A 17,908-nucleotide genomic window follows, 5' to 3' on the forward strand; every position below is an offset into this window, starting at 1 on the left:
TCAGGGGCCCCCACCTTTGGCCCTTCGCTCCCTAATAAATGGGGGGGCCGTACAAGAAGTACACTGGCATGATAATAATCATTTAAGCCTGAATGTTTCATGTTTTTGCATAAAAATCTGAATTGGATTTCTGAAGTTTAGAAAAAAAACTAATAATAAACCAAACCCAAATTGTCCAATCACCCAACTCCAGTGGACTCTGGTGTCTCCACCCCTTCACAAGGCCGTAGCAGAGGTGTCACCTTCTCCCAGCTGGACCCCCAATCCGGTGTGCTGTACAGTCTGGAGAAAAATGGGAGAAAGCATTAGCGTGGCGCCATCATTTGGCTTTGTGTCTTCCATGTCGGGGGGGTGGAGCCAAGATACAGTCCAGCGTGCCAGCAACCGCAGAAAGCTGATCTCCCGGTTTTGGGCGGAGCTGACAATAAATTCCGAAGTGTGGGGGAGACGCACCAATTAGAACGGTTTATTTTTTGCATGGCTGTAATGCGATCCGGAGGGTCAGTTCACTAAACTGCAGGAGTTATTTAAAGTGACCCGTGCCATTCCCCCTGCTATCCTACCCAACAGTATCTCTGCATGGAGTCTGTTCACAGCACTTTATTGCACCCTCCTGTCCCATATCCTCCCATTGCACACCCTCCTGGGTAAGGCCTGGAATATGGAGGAGATGCAGCAGCAACCTGATGATTCAAGTAGAATTATAGGCAATTTGTTTTTCCCATTTTGGATGGGGTATAGGGGGATTATAACCCGTCACGTGTTTCTTTTCACAATCTGTGTCCCATTGGGGAGATTTCCCTTCACTTCCTGTCCCATAGCCAAATAGGAAGTGGGAGGAAACCCCTGCAAATTAACCCCTTCAAGTCCAGACACCGTCACCCCCTTCCTGTCCAGGGCAATGTTCAGCTTTCAGCGCTATCACACTTTGACAATTGCGCGGTCATGCAACACTGTACCCATATGACATTTTTAGCATTTTTTTGAGACAGATAAAAGTTTATTTTGGTGGTATTTATTCACCGCTGGGATTTTTATTTTATTTGCTATATAAATGAAAAAGTTCAAACATTTTGAAAAAAAAAGTGTTTTTCTTATACAATTTTGCAAATACATCTTTCTTCATAAATCTTGGGAAAAATCTATTCAGCTGTCTTTTTAGTAAAAACAAAAATAACCCGAATTAGTTTATAACCAAAAATTATAATTTTTTTTATATTATTATTTATTTTTTTTTACATACCGTCACCCTAATAGTACAGTGTTACCCGGGTGACATTGTACTACTTGTGGGGGGTGATTAAATATTTTTTGTTTGTTTTCACACTGATTGCTTTTACACCCATAAAGGCTGTAAAAGCAATAATTTCTCCTTCTCTCTGGCTGCATTCCTGCAATCATTGAGAAATACTGTGAGAGCTGTGATTGGTCACAGCTTGTCACATGGTACAAGGCTGTTATGACTGGCCCTGTACCATGTGACTGCTGTGATCATTCAGATTTCACATGTAGTAAGCAATGATGTCAGGAAGTGATATCTTGCTTACTACTATTCATGTGATCACTGATTGGCCAATGTGTGTCACTGCGGCAGGCAAACTTGTAGTTCTCAATGAAACACAAGTGTGGAAATCAGTGCAGTCGTAGCCCATCGACACTTCCTACAACTCTCCAGCTGAAACCCTGTACCTCTGTGCAGGCAGAGTGCTGGAAGAAGAGTCTGCAGGAGCCTAACATTGCACCCACCATCCACTCATCATGGCTGCAATGCTTTGCAGGCTCCTGTGAAAAAAAAGTTTTTGTTGCGCAAATTTTTTCCTTCAAAGAATAAACGTATTTATTATTTTTTAAGGGTGAACCTAGTCTTAAATCCCTTTTTCTTCTAATATATATATATATACACACACACACACACACACACACATACACTTCAATGCAAAATAGTGTCCCTTTGATTTCAATGTAAAATTGCATCCCATTGACTTCAATACAAAAACGCCCCCTATTGACTTCAATGCAAAAAACGCCTCTATTTAAGTTTTTCAATACCAATATATTGGCCACAGAAAACTATCAGCTGAAAATAGGGCTATCAGAGTTTTGCCAATAAAAAAAAAATTGCTGATAATGATAATTGACTTAAATGCATAATCACGTCCCATTGACTTCAATGCAAAATCGTGTCCCTTTGATTTCAATGCAAAATCGCATCCCATTGACTTTAATGCAAAAATGCCCCCTATTGACTTCAGTGCAAAAAACTTCTCTATTTAAGTTTTTCTATATATATAATAAATCATTTTAAAATTTTTGTGTTACTTTCAATAAAAGTTATTTTACGTTACTGGACTGTATTTTTTTTTTTCATATTCATTCACTTTGCATCTGTCCTATTGACTTCAATGCAAAATCATGTCCCATTGACTTCAAAGTAAAATCGCCCCCATTGACTTCAACGCACAAACACCCCCTACTGACTTCACTGCAAAAATGCCTCTAAAGTGTAAAAAAAAAAATTATATATATATATATATACACACACACACGCAATAATTTTATTTTCTGTCCAATTTTTCTGTATTACTCTCAATAAAAGTTACTTACGTTACCGGATTGTATTTTTTTTTAAATTCATATTAATTTAAATTCATGATATTAATTAAAAAGTTGGAAAAAAAAGTACAATTATATATATATATATAAAAAAAAAAAACAATTTTAAACTGTCCGTTTTGGTTTCGGTTTTTGGGCGCGTGCAACACAAGTTTTCAGTTTCCGTTCAGAATGTTCATCTTGGTGCCCCAGCAATAAATACACAGTACTGTGCAAAGGTTTTAGGCAGGTGTGAAGAAATGCTGTAAGTGACTCAACTATGCACAACAACATGGGAACGGGGGTCCAGAAAAATGGCAGCAGGACTGATAAATCCAAAGGTGAAATATTTGACTGCAGCAGGAGGCAGTTTGTTGGGGGAAGGGCTGGAGAGCGGTACAATGATGAGCGGCTGAAGGGAACTGTGAAGCATGGTGGAGTTTGCTTGCAAGTCTGGGGCTACATTTATGTTGGAAATTTGATCAGGATTAATGGTGTCCTCAAAGCTGAGAAATACAGGCAGATGTTTCTCAATATGGGCTGCACAGTGGCTAAATGGTTGGCACTTCCGCCTGGCAGTACTAGGGTTGTTGGTTCGAATCCCAACCATGGCACCACCTGCCTGGAGTTTGCATGTTCTCCTTGTGACTGCGTGGGTTTCCTCCGGGTACTCCGGTTTCCTCCCACGCTCCAAAGACATGCTGGTAGGTTGTCTCCTGTCTACATTGTCCCTAGTATGTGTATGTATGAATGTGAGTTAGGGACCTTAGACCAGTGGTACTCAACCTTCCTAATGCCGCGACCCTTTAATACAGTTCCTCATGTTGTGGTGACCCCCAACCATAAAATTATTTACCCAGTAATTATAATTCATGAGTGTCGTTTTACCTCCAATACTGCTGCTTTCAACACAGTAGCTGCTTTCTACACAGTAGCTGCTTTCAACACAGTAGCTGCTTTCAACACAGTAGCTGCTTTCAACACAGTAGCTGCTTTTAACAGAGTAGCTGCTTTCAACACAGTAGCTGCTTTCTACACAGTAGCTGCTTTCAACACAGTAGCTGCTTTCAACACAGTAGCTGCTTTTAACAGAGTAGCTGCTTTCAACACAGTAGCTGCTTTCTACACAGTAGCTGCTTTCTACACAGTAGCTGCTTTCTACACAGTAGCTGCTTTTAACAGAGTAGCTGCTTTTAACAGAGTAGCTGCTTTCTACACAGTAGCTGCTTTCAACACATCGGAAATATGTGGTTTTCCGATGGTCTTAGGCGACCCCTGTGAAAGGGTTGTTCAACCCCCAAAGGGGTCGCGACCCACAGGTTGAGAACCACTGCCTTAGACTGTACGCTCCTCGGGGGCGGGGACTGATGTGAATGTACTATATTGATGGCTCTATATAAGTACCAGAAATAAAAAATAAATATAATGATAATAAGTACCTGAAATTAATAACGCCATACCATCAGGTTGGCGTGTGATTGGCCAAATTCATTCTGCAGCAGAACAACGACCCCAAACATACAACCATGGTCAATGAGAACTATCTTCAGTATACAGAAGAACAAGGAGTCCTGGAAGGGATGGTTTGGCCCCCACGGAGCCCTGATCTCACCATCATGGAGTCTCTCTGGGATGAAGAGGCAGAAGGATCGGAGGCAGCCGCCATCCACAGAAGATCTGGGCTTAGTTCTCCAAGACGTCTGGAACAACCTACCTGCCACGTTCCTTCAAAAGCTGTGTACAAGCCTACCCAGAAGAACCGACAGTAACGAGAGGTGACACCAAATATTGGTTGGATTTGGATTTCTTTTAGGTTGATTCACTTTCCATTTTGGTAATAATTAAAAATAAACGATTAACATTTCCATTTTGGAAAGAATTCTGCATTTACACAATTTTTTCACAACTGCCTAAGACTTTTGCCCATTACTGTGTGTATATATATAAAAAGCATATAGACAACCCAGTCAACGTAGGTGCAGATAGCGATGCCTTCTCATCGACATTCAGAGCTCACACAGTGGCCATTAAGTGTTGAACATTGTGCAATCGTCTCTTTTTTTTCTTCGATCAGGAAAGTAGGGATGATGTCATTGTATCCAGGCAGACACATACACAGACACTGCAGATCTGACCTCTGAGAGCAAAGTGAATTATTACAAAGAGTTTCCAGGAGAGATGAAGCAATATATAGCTTCCAATAGACTCTGGGTACAGGTACCGTGTGATTGGATAGCCAGCACAATGGTAGGGGTCACTTTAACTTCTCATGATAACATTTTCTTCAAATTGGTAATTCCACAAATACAAAGCATGCTGTCTTTATGAAGTTTTTTTTTTTTGCAATTATTAGCTGCTATGGTAAATCAAAGACAGTAAAAAAGAAAAACAAAAGACAAAAATAAAAACAAAAAAATAAAAAAACAAATAAAAGACAAAAAACAAAACAAAAACAAAAAAAAACAAATAAAAAACAAAAAATAAAAACAGACAAAAAATAAAACAAAAAAAATAAAAACAAATAAAAGACAAAAAATAAAAAAACAAAAAACAGACAAAAAATAAAACAAAACAAAAAATAATAAAAAACAAATAAAAAGACAAAAAATAAAAAAACAAAAAAAAATAAAAAAACAAATAAAAGACAAAAAATTAAAAAAAAAACAAAACAAAAAAAAAACCAACACAAAAACAAAAACAGACAAAAAAAAAACAAAACAAGAAAAAAAACTTTTCCCCCTCTCAGCCTGGCTAGATTTAGACTTTAAAGTGGCGCACTTATTGCCCGTCTTCACTGAACAGCCACAGCTTCCATCAGAACCTTTTGCATTCGACACTTCCAGGAGTGTCAGATCCCTGATCTGATTAATCCATTGACCCCCCTTCTTTACTATTTGTCCTGCCGAGACATAGGATGGATCTACAGCATGGGGTGGGGGACACAGGGATCCAATATTCCTGGAATTGCTGAATTCTAAAAATTTGGACAGAGGCTGCAGTACTGGCACCGAGCAAAAATAGAAAGCACAGCCCACCGAGAGGGGAGTATATTGCGACTTCTTTTTCAGAAACTGCTTTTTTCTCTGGCAAGGATACAACATCTGTGATGTTCTTTTTGAAATGATATTTACAATCAAACATTTATCTGGTATGTACTCTAAGACCTGTAGCCCGGGTTCACACCTGAGTAATTCCATGCACTTTCCCAAAATCAATTGAACATGTGACACAAGGGGCCCCTTATACTCAATGGTGCCCCTTTACACCGAAGTGTCATTTCCATGCATTGTACGCCTCTCCTATTAACTAGCTGGCTAAAACAGGGATCACTAAACCTTCTAAACAAAGGGCCAGAACTCTGTCCTTCAGACTTTGGGGGAGGGGTGCTGGACTGACCAGTGGGAGTAGAAAATGCCCCAGCATCAGTGGGAGTCAATGGGAAACAGGAGAAATAGTGCCCCATCACTGGTGTAAGTGGGAAGAATAGTGCCCCATCCTTGGTGTCAGAGGGAGGAATAGTGCCCCATTACTGGTGTCAGTGGGAAGAATAGGGCCCCATCCTTGGTGACCATGGGAGAAATAGTGCCCCATCATTGGTGTCAGTGGGAGGAATAGTGCCCCATCATTGGTGTCAGTGGGAGGAATAGCACCCCATCATTGGTGTCAGTGGGAGGAATAGCGCCCCATCATTGGTGTCAGTGGAGGAATAGTGCCCCATCATTGGTGTCAGTGGGAGGAATAGTGCCCCATCATTGGTGTCAGTGGGAGGAATAGCGCCCCATCATTGGTGTCAGTGGGAGGAATAGCGCCCCATCATTGGTGTCAGTGGAGGAATAGTGCCCCAACATTGGTATCAGTGGGGGGAATAGTGCCCCATAATTGGTATTAGTGGGAGGAATAGTGCCCCATCATTGGTATCAGTGGGAGGAATAGTGCCCCATCATTGGTATCAGTGGGGGGAATAGTGTCCCATCATTGGTATCAGTGGGAGGAATAGTGCCCCATCATTGGTGTCAGTGGGAGGAATAGTGTTCCATCATTGGTGTCAGTGGGCAGAATAGTGCCTTTGGTCAGTTAGAGAAGGAAGAGTGCCTCATCAATGATGTCAGTGGGAGGAATAGTGCCCTATAGTTGGTGTCAGAGGGAGGAATCATCATTCCTCATCATTTGTGGAATTGTGTAAATTCCAGGTAAAGGCAAGCAACGGTATAGATGGGAGGAATAATATCTCATTATTTGCGAAAGTGGGAGGAATAGTGCCCCATCATTGGTGTCTGTGGGAGGAATAGTGCCCCATCATTGGTATCAGTGGGAGGAATAGTGTCCCATCATTGGTATCAGTGGGAGGAATAGTGCCCCATCATTGGTATCAGTGGGAGGAATAGTGTCCCATCATTGGTATCAGTGGGAGGAATAGTGCCCCATCATTGGTATCAGTGGGAGGAATAGTGCCCCATCATTGGTGTCAGCGGGTGGAATAGTGCCCCATTGTTGGTGTCAGTGGGAGGTATAGTGCCCCATCATTGGTGTCAGTGGGAGGAATAGTGCCCCATCATTGGTGTCAGTGGGAGGAATAGTGCCTCATAATTGGTGTCAGTGGCAGGAATAGTGCCCCATCATTGGTGTCAGTGGGAGGAATAGTGCCCCATTGCTGGTGTTAGCGGGTGGAATAGTGCCCCATCATTGGTGTCAGTGGGAGGAATAGTGCCCCATCATTGGTGTCAGTGGGAGGAATAGTGCCCCATTGCTGGTGTTAGAGGGTGGAATAGTGCCTGTGGTCAGTAGAAGGAATCATATCTCATCATTGGTGTCAGTGGATGGAACGGTGCCTCATCATTTGTGTCAGCTGAAGGAATAGTACCAAGCCAAGCACAGGGCCACAATTTGGGGATGACTGGACATAAACGTTCAATCACGTCCACACATGCATAAAGCAAAATGCTTGAAGAAACTCAAGCTCAGTGGTCCTTCTAGCCTCAAACACCCGTAAAAAAATGTTTTTGAATGCTAAAATGAGCAAATAACGCCCGGTACCGACAAAGCCGTGTTCTGCTCTAGTGAAGTGACCCTCGGGATAACGATTGTACACAATTTCATCATTTACGAACGAGTCGTCTAAAAGAAAACACTTTTCCTCTCGGCATACCTTCATAGTCACTTTTCAGATATAGGTCTTTGGCTTTGATCCTCCGGCCATCGCAGGCCATGCCGCTGTTCAGATCCCGCGGGGTATTGCTTCAGGAAGAGTCTATGGTTTGCGCACGCTGTGACAGTTAATGGACAATCCATGCTGTGCCGAGGAAAGGTAAGAGTGGGAGACATAGTGTGGAGGTCTACAGACGCGGAAAATACACGGCTGAAAAAAGCTTTTTTTTTTTTTTGCTGTTTCTTCAAAAACACGAAGACAAAATCCCAACTAATTTTTTTTTTTTTTTTAATATTACAGACAAAAAGGGGACAAGCAGGAAAAATTGTTGGAGATACAAAAAAGGGGCAAAAAAGCTAAAAAGGGGCAAAAAGGGCAATGTTTGTATACTGCTTTGATCACAAAACATTTCCTCCAAGTGACACTAAACTTCGGTTTAAAAAAAAAAAAAAAAAAAAAAAAATCGATTCAAGTATGTATTCTTCACTCAGAAAAGTCCCTTCTATTGCGCTCAGCCTCCTCCATTATTTTTTGCTGCTGCGATCTTCTCAGAGGGTGGCTACGTTCATTCTCCGTGGTCCTGCTGTACGCAAGACTGTAGTCACCCTCTCTGGTTCGCTCCCGAGATGGACTATGGGGTGTGTAGTGTGCATAGAGCGGTGTGTACGCGACCACAACTAAGGTGCGCTGCAGAAAAGAGAGGAAAAAGGAGAGGTTTGGGAGCTCGCAGAGGGCGTAATAAAGAAGCAAAAAACACAGTAAAAGATAATAAATAAATAATAAATTAAGGGGCATTGGATGGTGGATGCGTATGGATCATTTAAGGATACGGTCTAGTGTCACTTTGGTGGAAAGTCGGGTTTCTTTAGCTCCTCAGCCGGACCCACCCCTCGTTCCACACGAAGAAAGCGGCGTGGAGGGGCTCGGTGAAGGTGGCTCTGAAGGTGTGGAGGTGCCTGACGGCGTCGCACAGCTGGTAGAAGGACAGGTGCCCGCCTTCGTAATCCAAATATATTCCCAATTTCTGGATGGGGATCTTAGTCTGCAGTTGGCGCGACCTTGAGTTGTGAGTCACGGAGTAGTGGTTGTCGTATGTCCTCAGGCTCCAGGACTTGTTGTTCTCCCCGATCCTGGACTCCTTCCCGGCGCGATAAATGCTGGGATAAGCCACGCCCACCCACCAGTCTTCCGACTGGCTGGTTTCCACCTCCCAGTAATGCTTCCCCGTGCTGAAACCTTTGCTGCTCATGACCTGAGGGAACGTCGTGAAGCGCTTGGCGTTCTCAGGGTAGTTCAACGGCGTCTCCGACCAGGAGGCCGACTTTAGATCTCCGGTGACTGACACTTTTCGGCAAGCCGTGTCTAAGTCAAGTAAGATGTCGGAGGTTTTGGGGTCGTAAAGCCCTCTCTTCACGGCGGACATGACGTCAGAGAAGCAGGCGTGCAAGGAGACGGATACCAGGCGCTCCTTTAGTTCGCTGGAGGAACGGATCTTCCGAATATCTTGGGTGATGAGCTCGGAATCTTTGTCGGTTTTGGTCGGGTCCTCGGCGTCCAAGTCCTGGTCCTGTAGGACAGTGATGGGATCCGTCATGTTAAAGAGCTCCTCGATGTGCTGCATCTTCCTGCACAGCTCGTCCTTTTGCGTTTCCAGTTGCCGGATCAGATCGGAGACGGAAAGCAAGCTCTGCTTTTCATGCCTGGAGAGCTGAGTCAGGAACCTCTTCTCCAGGCACTCCAGCTGCTTCCGGATGTCGGTGAACAACTCGGCGATGCGCTCGGTCAACACGGTGGTTTTCTCTTGCACCTTCCTCCGAAGATCCTGCAGGCTTTCCAGATTTTTCTCCGTCTCCTCTTTTTTGGAGGATTGCTTCTCCAGAAGTTTCCTCAGCTTCTCCTTCACCCTCACCACCTCGTCCAGCGACTTCAGCGTGTGCCCCTTGTGGGACCCAATGGCGGAGCAGTACACGCAAATATACGCACCGTCGTCGCAGCAAAGGAACTCCAAGTTCTTTTTGTGGATCAAACACTTCCAGCTGTCCAGGGAGTTGGTGGGGTCGATCAGGGTGTGCTCCACGGTCTTGTTGTGGATGCCCAGGTGGGTGTCGCATAGGGAGGTCTCACACTGCAGGCATGTCTTAGCAGCGGGGATGGGAGCGTGGAGGCAGTACGTACAGGAGACCCCGGAGCCTTCCAGCTGTGATTGGGTATCAAGAAAGTGCTTTGCAATGTTGCACAGCTTCCTGTTCTTCTCCAGCAGAGGGCGCACTGGATACTTTGCCCTGCACTCCGGACAGGTGTATACTCCGGAGCCCTTCTGTGTATCCAGCACACTGACGATACAATCCCGGCAGAAGCTGTGCCCGCATCTCAGGGACACCGGCTCCGTGTACAGGCTCAGGCAGATGGAACAACTCAGCTCTTTTCTCAAGTCAGCAAACGCCATTCTCTACAACTGAAAGAGAAAAAAAAAAACAAAATGTAATAAATCACCCCCTGGTTTTACAACATTACCACTTGCGGACTGCCTACTGCGGCAGGGCGGCCCTGCTTTGCCGGATCACATACATGTACGTCATCCGGCATTTCTGAGCAGAGGGCGCGCATGCGTGTGCACGATCGCTGCCCCGTCTGTGCTGTCACAGGCTCTGGCCGGAGAGCAGCGATGTGAATATTTATTTCTCTCTGCAAAGCAGGTAGAAGAAACAAACACATCACATAGCAAAAGCACCATACATGACACTTGTTACACACAGTTAACCCTTTGATTGCCCCCTAGATGTTAACCCCTTCCCAGCTGGTGTCATTACTACAGAGACAGTGTATAGTATTAGCACTGATCACTGTATTAATGCCACTATGGATGTCGTTTCTGCGCGTCCAGTGTCGAGCCTGTAGCAAATCGCCTGTTGCTCAAAAAAGCTACTTTTCAGCCAGATCTGAGCGCTTGTCTCCATAAACTGGAGTTTGCATGATCTCCCTGTGCCTGCGTGGGTTTCCTCCGGGTACTCCGGTTTCCTCCTACACTACAAAGACATGTTGGGAGGTTAATTGGATCCTGTTTAAATTGTCCCTAGTATGTGTATGTATGAATGTGAGTTAGGGACCTTAGGCTGTACGCCCCTTGAGGGTGAGGGACCTTAGGCTGTACGCCCCTTGAGGGTGAGGGACCTAAGGCTGTACGCCCCTTGAGGGTGAGGGACCTAAGGCTGTACGCCCCTTGAGGGTGAGGGACCTAAGGCTGTACGCCCCTTGAGGGTGAGGGACCTTAGGCTGTACGCCCCTTGAGGGTGAGGGACCTTAGGCTGTACGCCCCTTGAGGGTTAGGGACCTTAGGCTGTACGCCCCTTGAGGGTTAGGGACCTTAGATTGTACGCCCCTTGAGGGTGAGGGACCTTAGGCTGTACGCCCCTTGAGGGTTAGGGACCTTAGATTGTACGCCCCTTGAGGGTTAGGGACCTTAGATTGTACGCCCCTTGAGGGTTAGGGACCTTAGATTGTACGCCCCTTGAGGGTTAGGGACCTTAGATTGTACGCCCCTTGAGGGTTAGGGACCTTAGATTGTACGCCCCTTGAGGGTTAGGGACCTTAGGCTGTACGCCCCTTGAGGGTTAGGGACCTTAGGCTGTACGCCCCTTGAGGGTTAGGGACCTTAGGCTGTACGCCCCTTGAGGGTTAGGGACCTTAGGCTGTACGCCCCTTGAGGGTTAGGGACCTTAGGCTGTACGCCCCTTGAGGGTTAGGGACCTTAGATTGTACGCCCCTTGAGGGTTAGGGACCTTAGGCTGTACGCCCCTTGAGGGTTAGGGACCTTAGATTGTACGCCCCTTGAGGGTTAAGGACCTTAGATTGTACGCCCCTTGAGGGTTGGGGACTGATGTGAATGTACAATATATATGTAAAGTGCTGCGCACATTGACGGCGCTATATAAGGACCTGAAATAAATAATAATAAATAAAGTTGAATAAAAAACGCCTGAACAGTGAGAATGAGTGTTTCTTCAAGCATTTTCATCTCAAACAGCAGCTACTTCTATTGGTCACAGCAAAAATGCTTAAATGAAAAAAACACACCTATAATATTTGCAAATCTGATAAAAAAAAGAAGAAAAAAAAATATATCGCTCAAAAACGGCTAAAAAAAAAACAAAAAACAAACTTTGAAACAACACCTGAAAAACATTGTGTGGTGTAAATGGATCCTAAAACGTTCCGTAGATCATGTGGTTAAGGCTGCTTATATATTCTTGCTCTCGTCTCCCCTCCTCCTCCGGGTTCACACTGATGCGGTGCGGAATTTGCAGCGTTTTCTGTGTGATTTCTGCACCGCATCACAATCACACCCCATTCATGCAAACCGCTGCGGGTGTAAATGTTACGTTAACAACAACCCGAAAGTGGTGCGCAAACCGCGATGCGATGTGCAGAATCGGATCGCAGAGGTGTGAATACCCATGAGATCGGATTCTAGTGCAGACCAAAAAAAGGGTCCTGCACGTTTTTGGTGCGGGTGCGGTGTGATTACCGTCATATAAAATGCATGGCTCCAATCACACCGCATGCAAACCACATGTGATTGGCGCAGGAATGCGGTGCGGTTCAATGCGGTGCGGTTCCTGTGTGCATCACATGCGATGTTCCAGACAGCACATATGTGAAGCCGGGCTCACACACATTTTTTTAAAAAAAAATCTGTTTTCATTGCATACCTTATTTTAGATCTAGTGATGTCATCACTGGGCAGTTCATGGCTGGTGGGCGGGGCCAGCAAGGTGCTGTACATAGAAAACATCCCATCCCCCTACCTCAGTACTCCTCTCATGAGCCCCCAGTCCTGATGCAAGCGGTGGGCTGGCTACTGGGAGGAGTTATGCAAATATCAAAATGCCTTGATGGGTGGGTGTCGATCTGGAGGAGTGGGCGTTCCTGGGCAGGCTGTATTTGCACACAGACCACCCTAGGTAACGCCCATAAGTGACGCTGAGCCTCCATGAATGGATGGGACGGGGCAAGGGTCAGTCAGACTGGGGGGGAAAGTCCTAGATGATGCTGGACGTCCTCCATCCAGGAAATGAGGCGGAGCTCTGTCTGACTTGCTGCAGCTTCTAATGCACATTGTGAGAAACTCACAGTGTGCAGTGATATTAGAGGAAGTCTCTTCAGTCCAGGAGAGGAGCTGCTACAACTGGGCAGGTCTGGAGGGAGGGTTTATACTGTACTATATACTGATTCTGAGGTTTCCAGGGGCAGCACGACTCCACCTGTTCAGCAACAGGGACCCCCAGCCAGAGTCACAGAGGGGGCCCGTGTTCTATTAGTGAAGGGTACTTGTCTTCCAGAAGCCGTCATCCTCCCTCCCACCCCCCCCCCCCCCCCCATGTATGGAAAATGACTGCCTAGACCTTCAATGGGAACAAAAGATATAATCACTCTGCATAAGTTCATAAACATTTCTCATCCCTGGGGCCCCGTTTGTAGTCCCTGTGTCTCTTTAAGTGTCCCTCTTGTGTTCCCTATGGCCATCTTTTGGCTCCTGTGCACTTCCTAGGACACCTAAGTGTCTCTTGTAACCCCTGTGCTCCTCTTAGAGCCCATGTGTCCATTTTCTGGTCCATGTGTTCCTCCTGTGGCCCCTGTGTGCTTCCTAGGCCCTCTAAGTCCCTCCTGTGTCCCTCCTATGGCCCTCTTAGGACCCCTGTTTCCCTCCTGAGTACCTTTAGGGCCCCTGTATTCCTCCTGTGACCCCAATCACCCTCCTGTGCTCCTCTTGTGACCCCTGTGTCCCTCCTGTGCTTGTGGCCCCCATGTCCCTCCTGTGCTTTTCTTGTGGCCCCCCGTGTCCCTCCTGTGCTTTTCTTGTAGCCCCCGTGTCCCTCATGTGCTCCTCTTGTGGCCCCCGTGTCCCTCATGTGCTCCTCTTGTGGCCCTCCTGTGCTGCTCTTGTGGCCCTCCTGTGCTGCTCTTGTGGCCCCCGTGCTCTCCTGTGCTCTTCTTGTGGCCCACGTGTCCCTCCTGTGCTCTTCTTGTGGCCCCCTTGTTCCTCCTGTGGCCCTCCGTGTCCCTTCTGTGCTCTTCCTGTGGACCCATGCATCTCCTGTGCTCCTCTTGTGGCCATCTTGTCCCTCCTGTGCTCCTCTTGTGGCCCCTGTGCCCCCCCTGTGCTCCTCTTGTGGCCCCTGTATCCCTCTTGTGGCTCCTATGTCCCCTTTGTCCCTCCTGTGCTCCTCTTGTGGCCCTCCTGTGCTCCTCTTGTGGCCCCTGTGGCCCTCCTGTGCTCCTCTTGTGGCCCCTGTGGCCCTCCTGTGCTCCTCTTGTGGCCCTCCTGTGTCCCCCTTTGTCTCTACTATCCCCCCTGTGCTCCTCTTGTGGCCCCTTTATCCCTCCTATGTCTCTCCTCTGGCCCCTGTTGTCCATTTTATGTCCCCTTCCGCTTACCTGTCACCGGGGATCCCGGACACATCGGAGGAGAACACACCGATCACAGCCCGTCCGCCGACCACACACTGTGAGTACAACGTAAACAATGATCCGGGGAACACATGACCGGAATAATATGTTCCACCCAAACAAACGGTCCCTATACAGCACAGTGTACACAGCGACATCTCATGTTCAACGTGGGAACTGCAGGACCCCATACAGACCAATGATGAGCAGGTTTATTTTTGGTCAGTGATTTCATCTCTTCATCAATTCTTCTCACATCAGACAACAAAGAGAAATCCAACATCCCTAAATCACATCCCTGGGAGCCCCTCCATGCCAACACAGCACACCTACTGAGGCTCCATAGAAGAGATTATATTTACAGAAAAAAAATAAATGATTATATATATATATTATTTACAAATAAATCCATGAATGCGCAATAAGATTTTCATAATAGAGTTATTGATTTTTTTGTGTTATAGTTGAACACAATAATATAGAAAAAGTAAAATAAGTAAACCTAATACAGCTTCTATGAGGTTTCATAAATATTAACCTAGAAATAAACCTGATAGAGCCTAATATCAGATTACAGAAACAATAACCTAGAAATACTATTATTATTATATTGATAATAATATAATAGGATTATATAAATACTACTACTACTACTACTACTAATAATAACAATAATAATATAGTAGCATTATATAAATACTACTACTAATATAATAGGATTATATAAATAATACTACTACTACTACTACAATAATAATAATATAATAGGATTATATAAATACTACTACTACTACTAATAATAATAATAATAACAATAATAATATAGTAGGATTATATAAATACTACTACTACTACTACTACTACTAATATAGTAGTATTATATAAAATAATAATAATAGTAAACGATTATATAAATAATATCCTATAAATAAACCTAATAGAGCCTAATATAAGATTACAGAAACAATAACCTAGAAATATTATTATTATTATAATAATAATATAATAAAATTATATAAATACTACTACTACTACTGCTAATAATAATAATGTAATAGGATTATATAAATAATAATAATATAATAAGATTATATAAATAATATCATATAAATAAACCTAATAAAGCTTATATAAGATTTTATTGATATAATGGATATAATTCATTAACTATTTTTAATTCATTATAATAAATTATAATAATCAACTATTAATTGATATAATTTTTTTTTTTTTCTTTTTGCTTTCAGTCTTGTGTATTATTTTTGGACACAATTACATATGGGCAGCCCAGTGGCTAATGTAGTGGGCGGTACTGAATGGGCTGGGCGTGTTTACCCAAGTCCCTCCCCCAAACCTTTACCTGTATTACTACTTTGCCACTTGACAGCTTGTAAAAGGGAGGGTCTCCATCCAATGTGTAGCCATGTGTCCTGTGGGCGTGTGGTGCTCATTCACAATTTTCCCTCCTGAACCCAGAAAAGGAGCAGGTCATGGTTTGGGTCTATGTCTAGAACAATCAGCTATATAGCGTAGGGTGGGAGCATGCCCCCCTCTGGGGGATGGGAATGACATGTGGCCTTGGGCCTGAAGAGGACCTATATGGGACCACAGGAACCCCTCCTGAATAATTTAGGGATACTCCTAGAACTTATTAGAGCCATGTTGTGGAAGTCTGTACCATGCAACTTGAACTGCTACGCGCGCTGGGCTGTATCGCCAACCACATGGTATTATAGGACACATTGTAATTTTATGTCTGTAAACCACTTAAGACTTTTAGTAAAAATTCACAAAAGCCATTGTGATGCCTCCTTGTTCACTATACACACTCATCGGCCACTTTATTAGGTCCACCTGTCCAATGGCTTGGTAGCACAAACTGTTCATCAACCAATCACATGGCAGCAACTCAATGCATTTAGGCATCTAGACATGGTGAAGACGATTTGCTGAAGTTCAAACTGAGCATCAGAATGGGGAAGAAAGGGGATTTGAGTGACTTTGAACGTGGCATGGTTGTTGGTGCCAGACGGGGCTGGTCTGAGTATTTCTAAAACTGCCACAGGTCAGGTGTAATGCGTTGGCCAATTACATCGCACGATGACATCACAAGGGGGCAGGCATGACCCCGCCCCCTTGTAACATCATTACAGCATTTAAGAACTGTCATCCTGGCGCAGCTGTCAGAATGCGGGAACCAGTGTCTAGAGCAGAGCATTCTTTTAAAACCTTTTTTGGGTTGATGCCGGTGGCGGGCATTGTGGTTGACGTTGGATCTACTTCAGTGAATTTTTTTTTTTTGCTCTTAATAAAAGGACTTGTCAAACACTGTCTCCTGTCATTTTTTACACTACACTTTATTTTCGTGAATGGTTAGAGGTACCCCATGTACCCCATACTCATTCACATGGAGGGAGGGTGTGCAGATTCTGATAAGCTCCCCACCCACACTACCCCACAACCACCGGCCAAGGATGCGGGGAAGAGACTCTTGTCCCCGAAGAGCCACCCCATGTTGAGGGCATGTGGCCTTGTATGATTCTTTCCTGACCTTCCTGGGCTGCATGGTTCTGGTATGGACAATTGCCGGACAATTCTTTGTACATTCAGCTGTCAGGTTGAAACACCACTGACATTAAAGAATGTTCTCACTACTAAAATATAATAGAACTCATGCGGTATTTTAGTAGCTGAGCGATATCTCACCACATACTCAGATGAAGTTAGTGAATTGTCCCTGTTCGAAGCTTGTGGTAGGTTCGAATGTTCGACAGCGAACTGAACATGGGTGTGTTCAGTCCATCTCTAGTGCAGGTGTGATGGTCAGATGTCCACAAACATTTGGCCATAGAACATATACCTAGAATACAGAAACTGGAGACAACAAGTGAAAAAAGGAAAGCAATCTATACTAACACAACCTGTTCAAGATGGGGAAGGATTTACCCTATGATGCACTGGATCTACCCAACACAACCTGGGGAAGGATTTACCCTATGACGCACTGGATCTACTCAACACAACCTGGGGAAGGATTTACCTTATGACGCACTGGATCTACCCAACACAACCTGGGGAAGGATTTACCCTATGACGCACTGGATCTACCCAACACAACCTGGGGAAGGATTTACCCTATGACGCACTGGATCTACCCAACACAACCTGTTCAAGATGGGGAAGGATTTACCCTATGATGCACTGGATCTACCCAACACAACCTGGGGAAGGATTTACCCTATGACGCACTGGATCTACCCAACACAACCTGGGGAAGGATTTACCCTATGACGCACTGGATCTACCCAACACAACCTGGGGAAGGATTTACCCTATGACGCACTGGATCTACCCAACACAACCTGGGGAAGGATTTACCCTATGATGCACTGGATCTACCCAACACAACCTGGGGAAGGATTTACCCTATGACGCACTGGATCTACCCAACACAACCTGGGGAAGGATTTACCCTATGACGCACTGGATCTACCCAACACAATCTGGGGAAGGATTTACCCTATGACGCACTAGATCTACCCAACACAACCTGTTCAAGATGGGGAAGGATTTACCCTATGATGCACTGGATCTACCCAACACAACCTGGGGAAGGATTTACCCTATGATGCACTGGATCTACCCAACACAACCTGGGGAAGGATTTACCCTATGACGCACTGGATCTACCCAACACAATCTGGGGAAGGATTTACCCTATGA

The 17,908-nt window shown here is 45.0% G+C and overlaps 1 protein-coding gene across 1 annotated transcript; it reads right to left on the reverse strand.

Moving 5' to 3' along the window:
* Window positions 1-4: 4 nt before the first annotated feature.
* LOC149457039 (E3 ubiquitin/ISG15 ligase TRIM25-like) lies at window positions 5-14,310 on the reverse strand. The gene is made up of 3 exons (XM_089684196.1): window positions 14,174-14,310; window positions 7,739-10,193; window positions 5-282 (listed from the first exon to the last, which is right to left on the reverse strand). The coding sequence occupies exon 2, from the start codon at window positions 10,182-10,184 to the stop codon at window positions 8,604-8,606; it is 1,581 nt and encodes a 526-aa protein (XP_089540322.1). The 5' UTR covers window positions 10,185-10,193; window positions 14,174-14,310; the 3' UTR covers window positions 5-282; window positions 7,739-8,603.
* Window positions 14,311-17,908: the final 3,598 nt, after the last annotated feature.

Source organism: Staurois parvus, unplaced genomic scaffold (assembly GCF_062004578.1).
Source record: "Staurois parvus isolate SC_StPar_1 unplaced genomic scaffold, SC_StPar_1.0 ptg000338l, whole genome shotgun sequence".
Lineage (NCBI taxonomy): Eukaryota > Metazoa > Chordata > Amphibia > Anura > Ranidae > Staurois > Staurois parvus.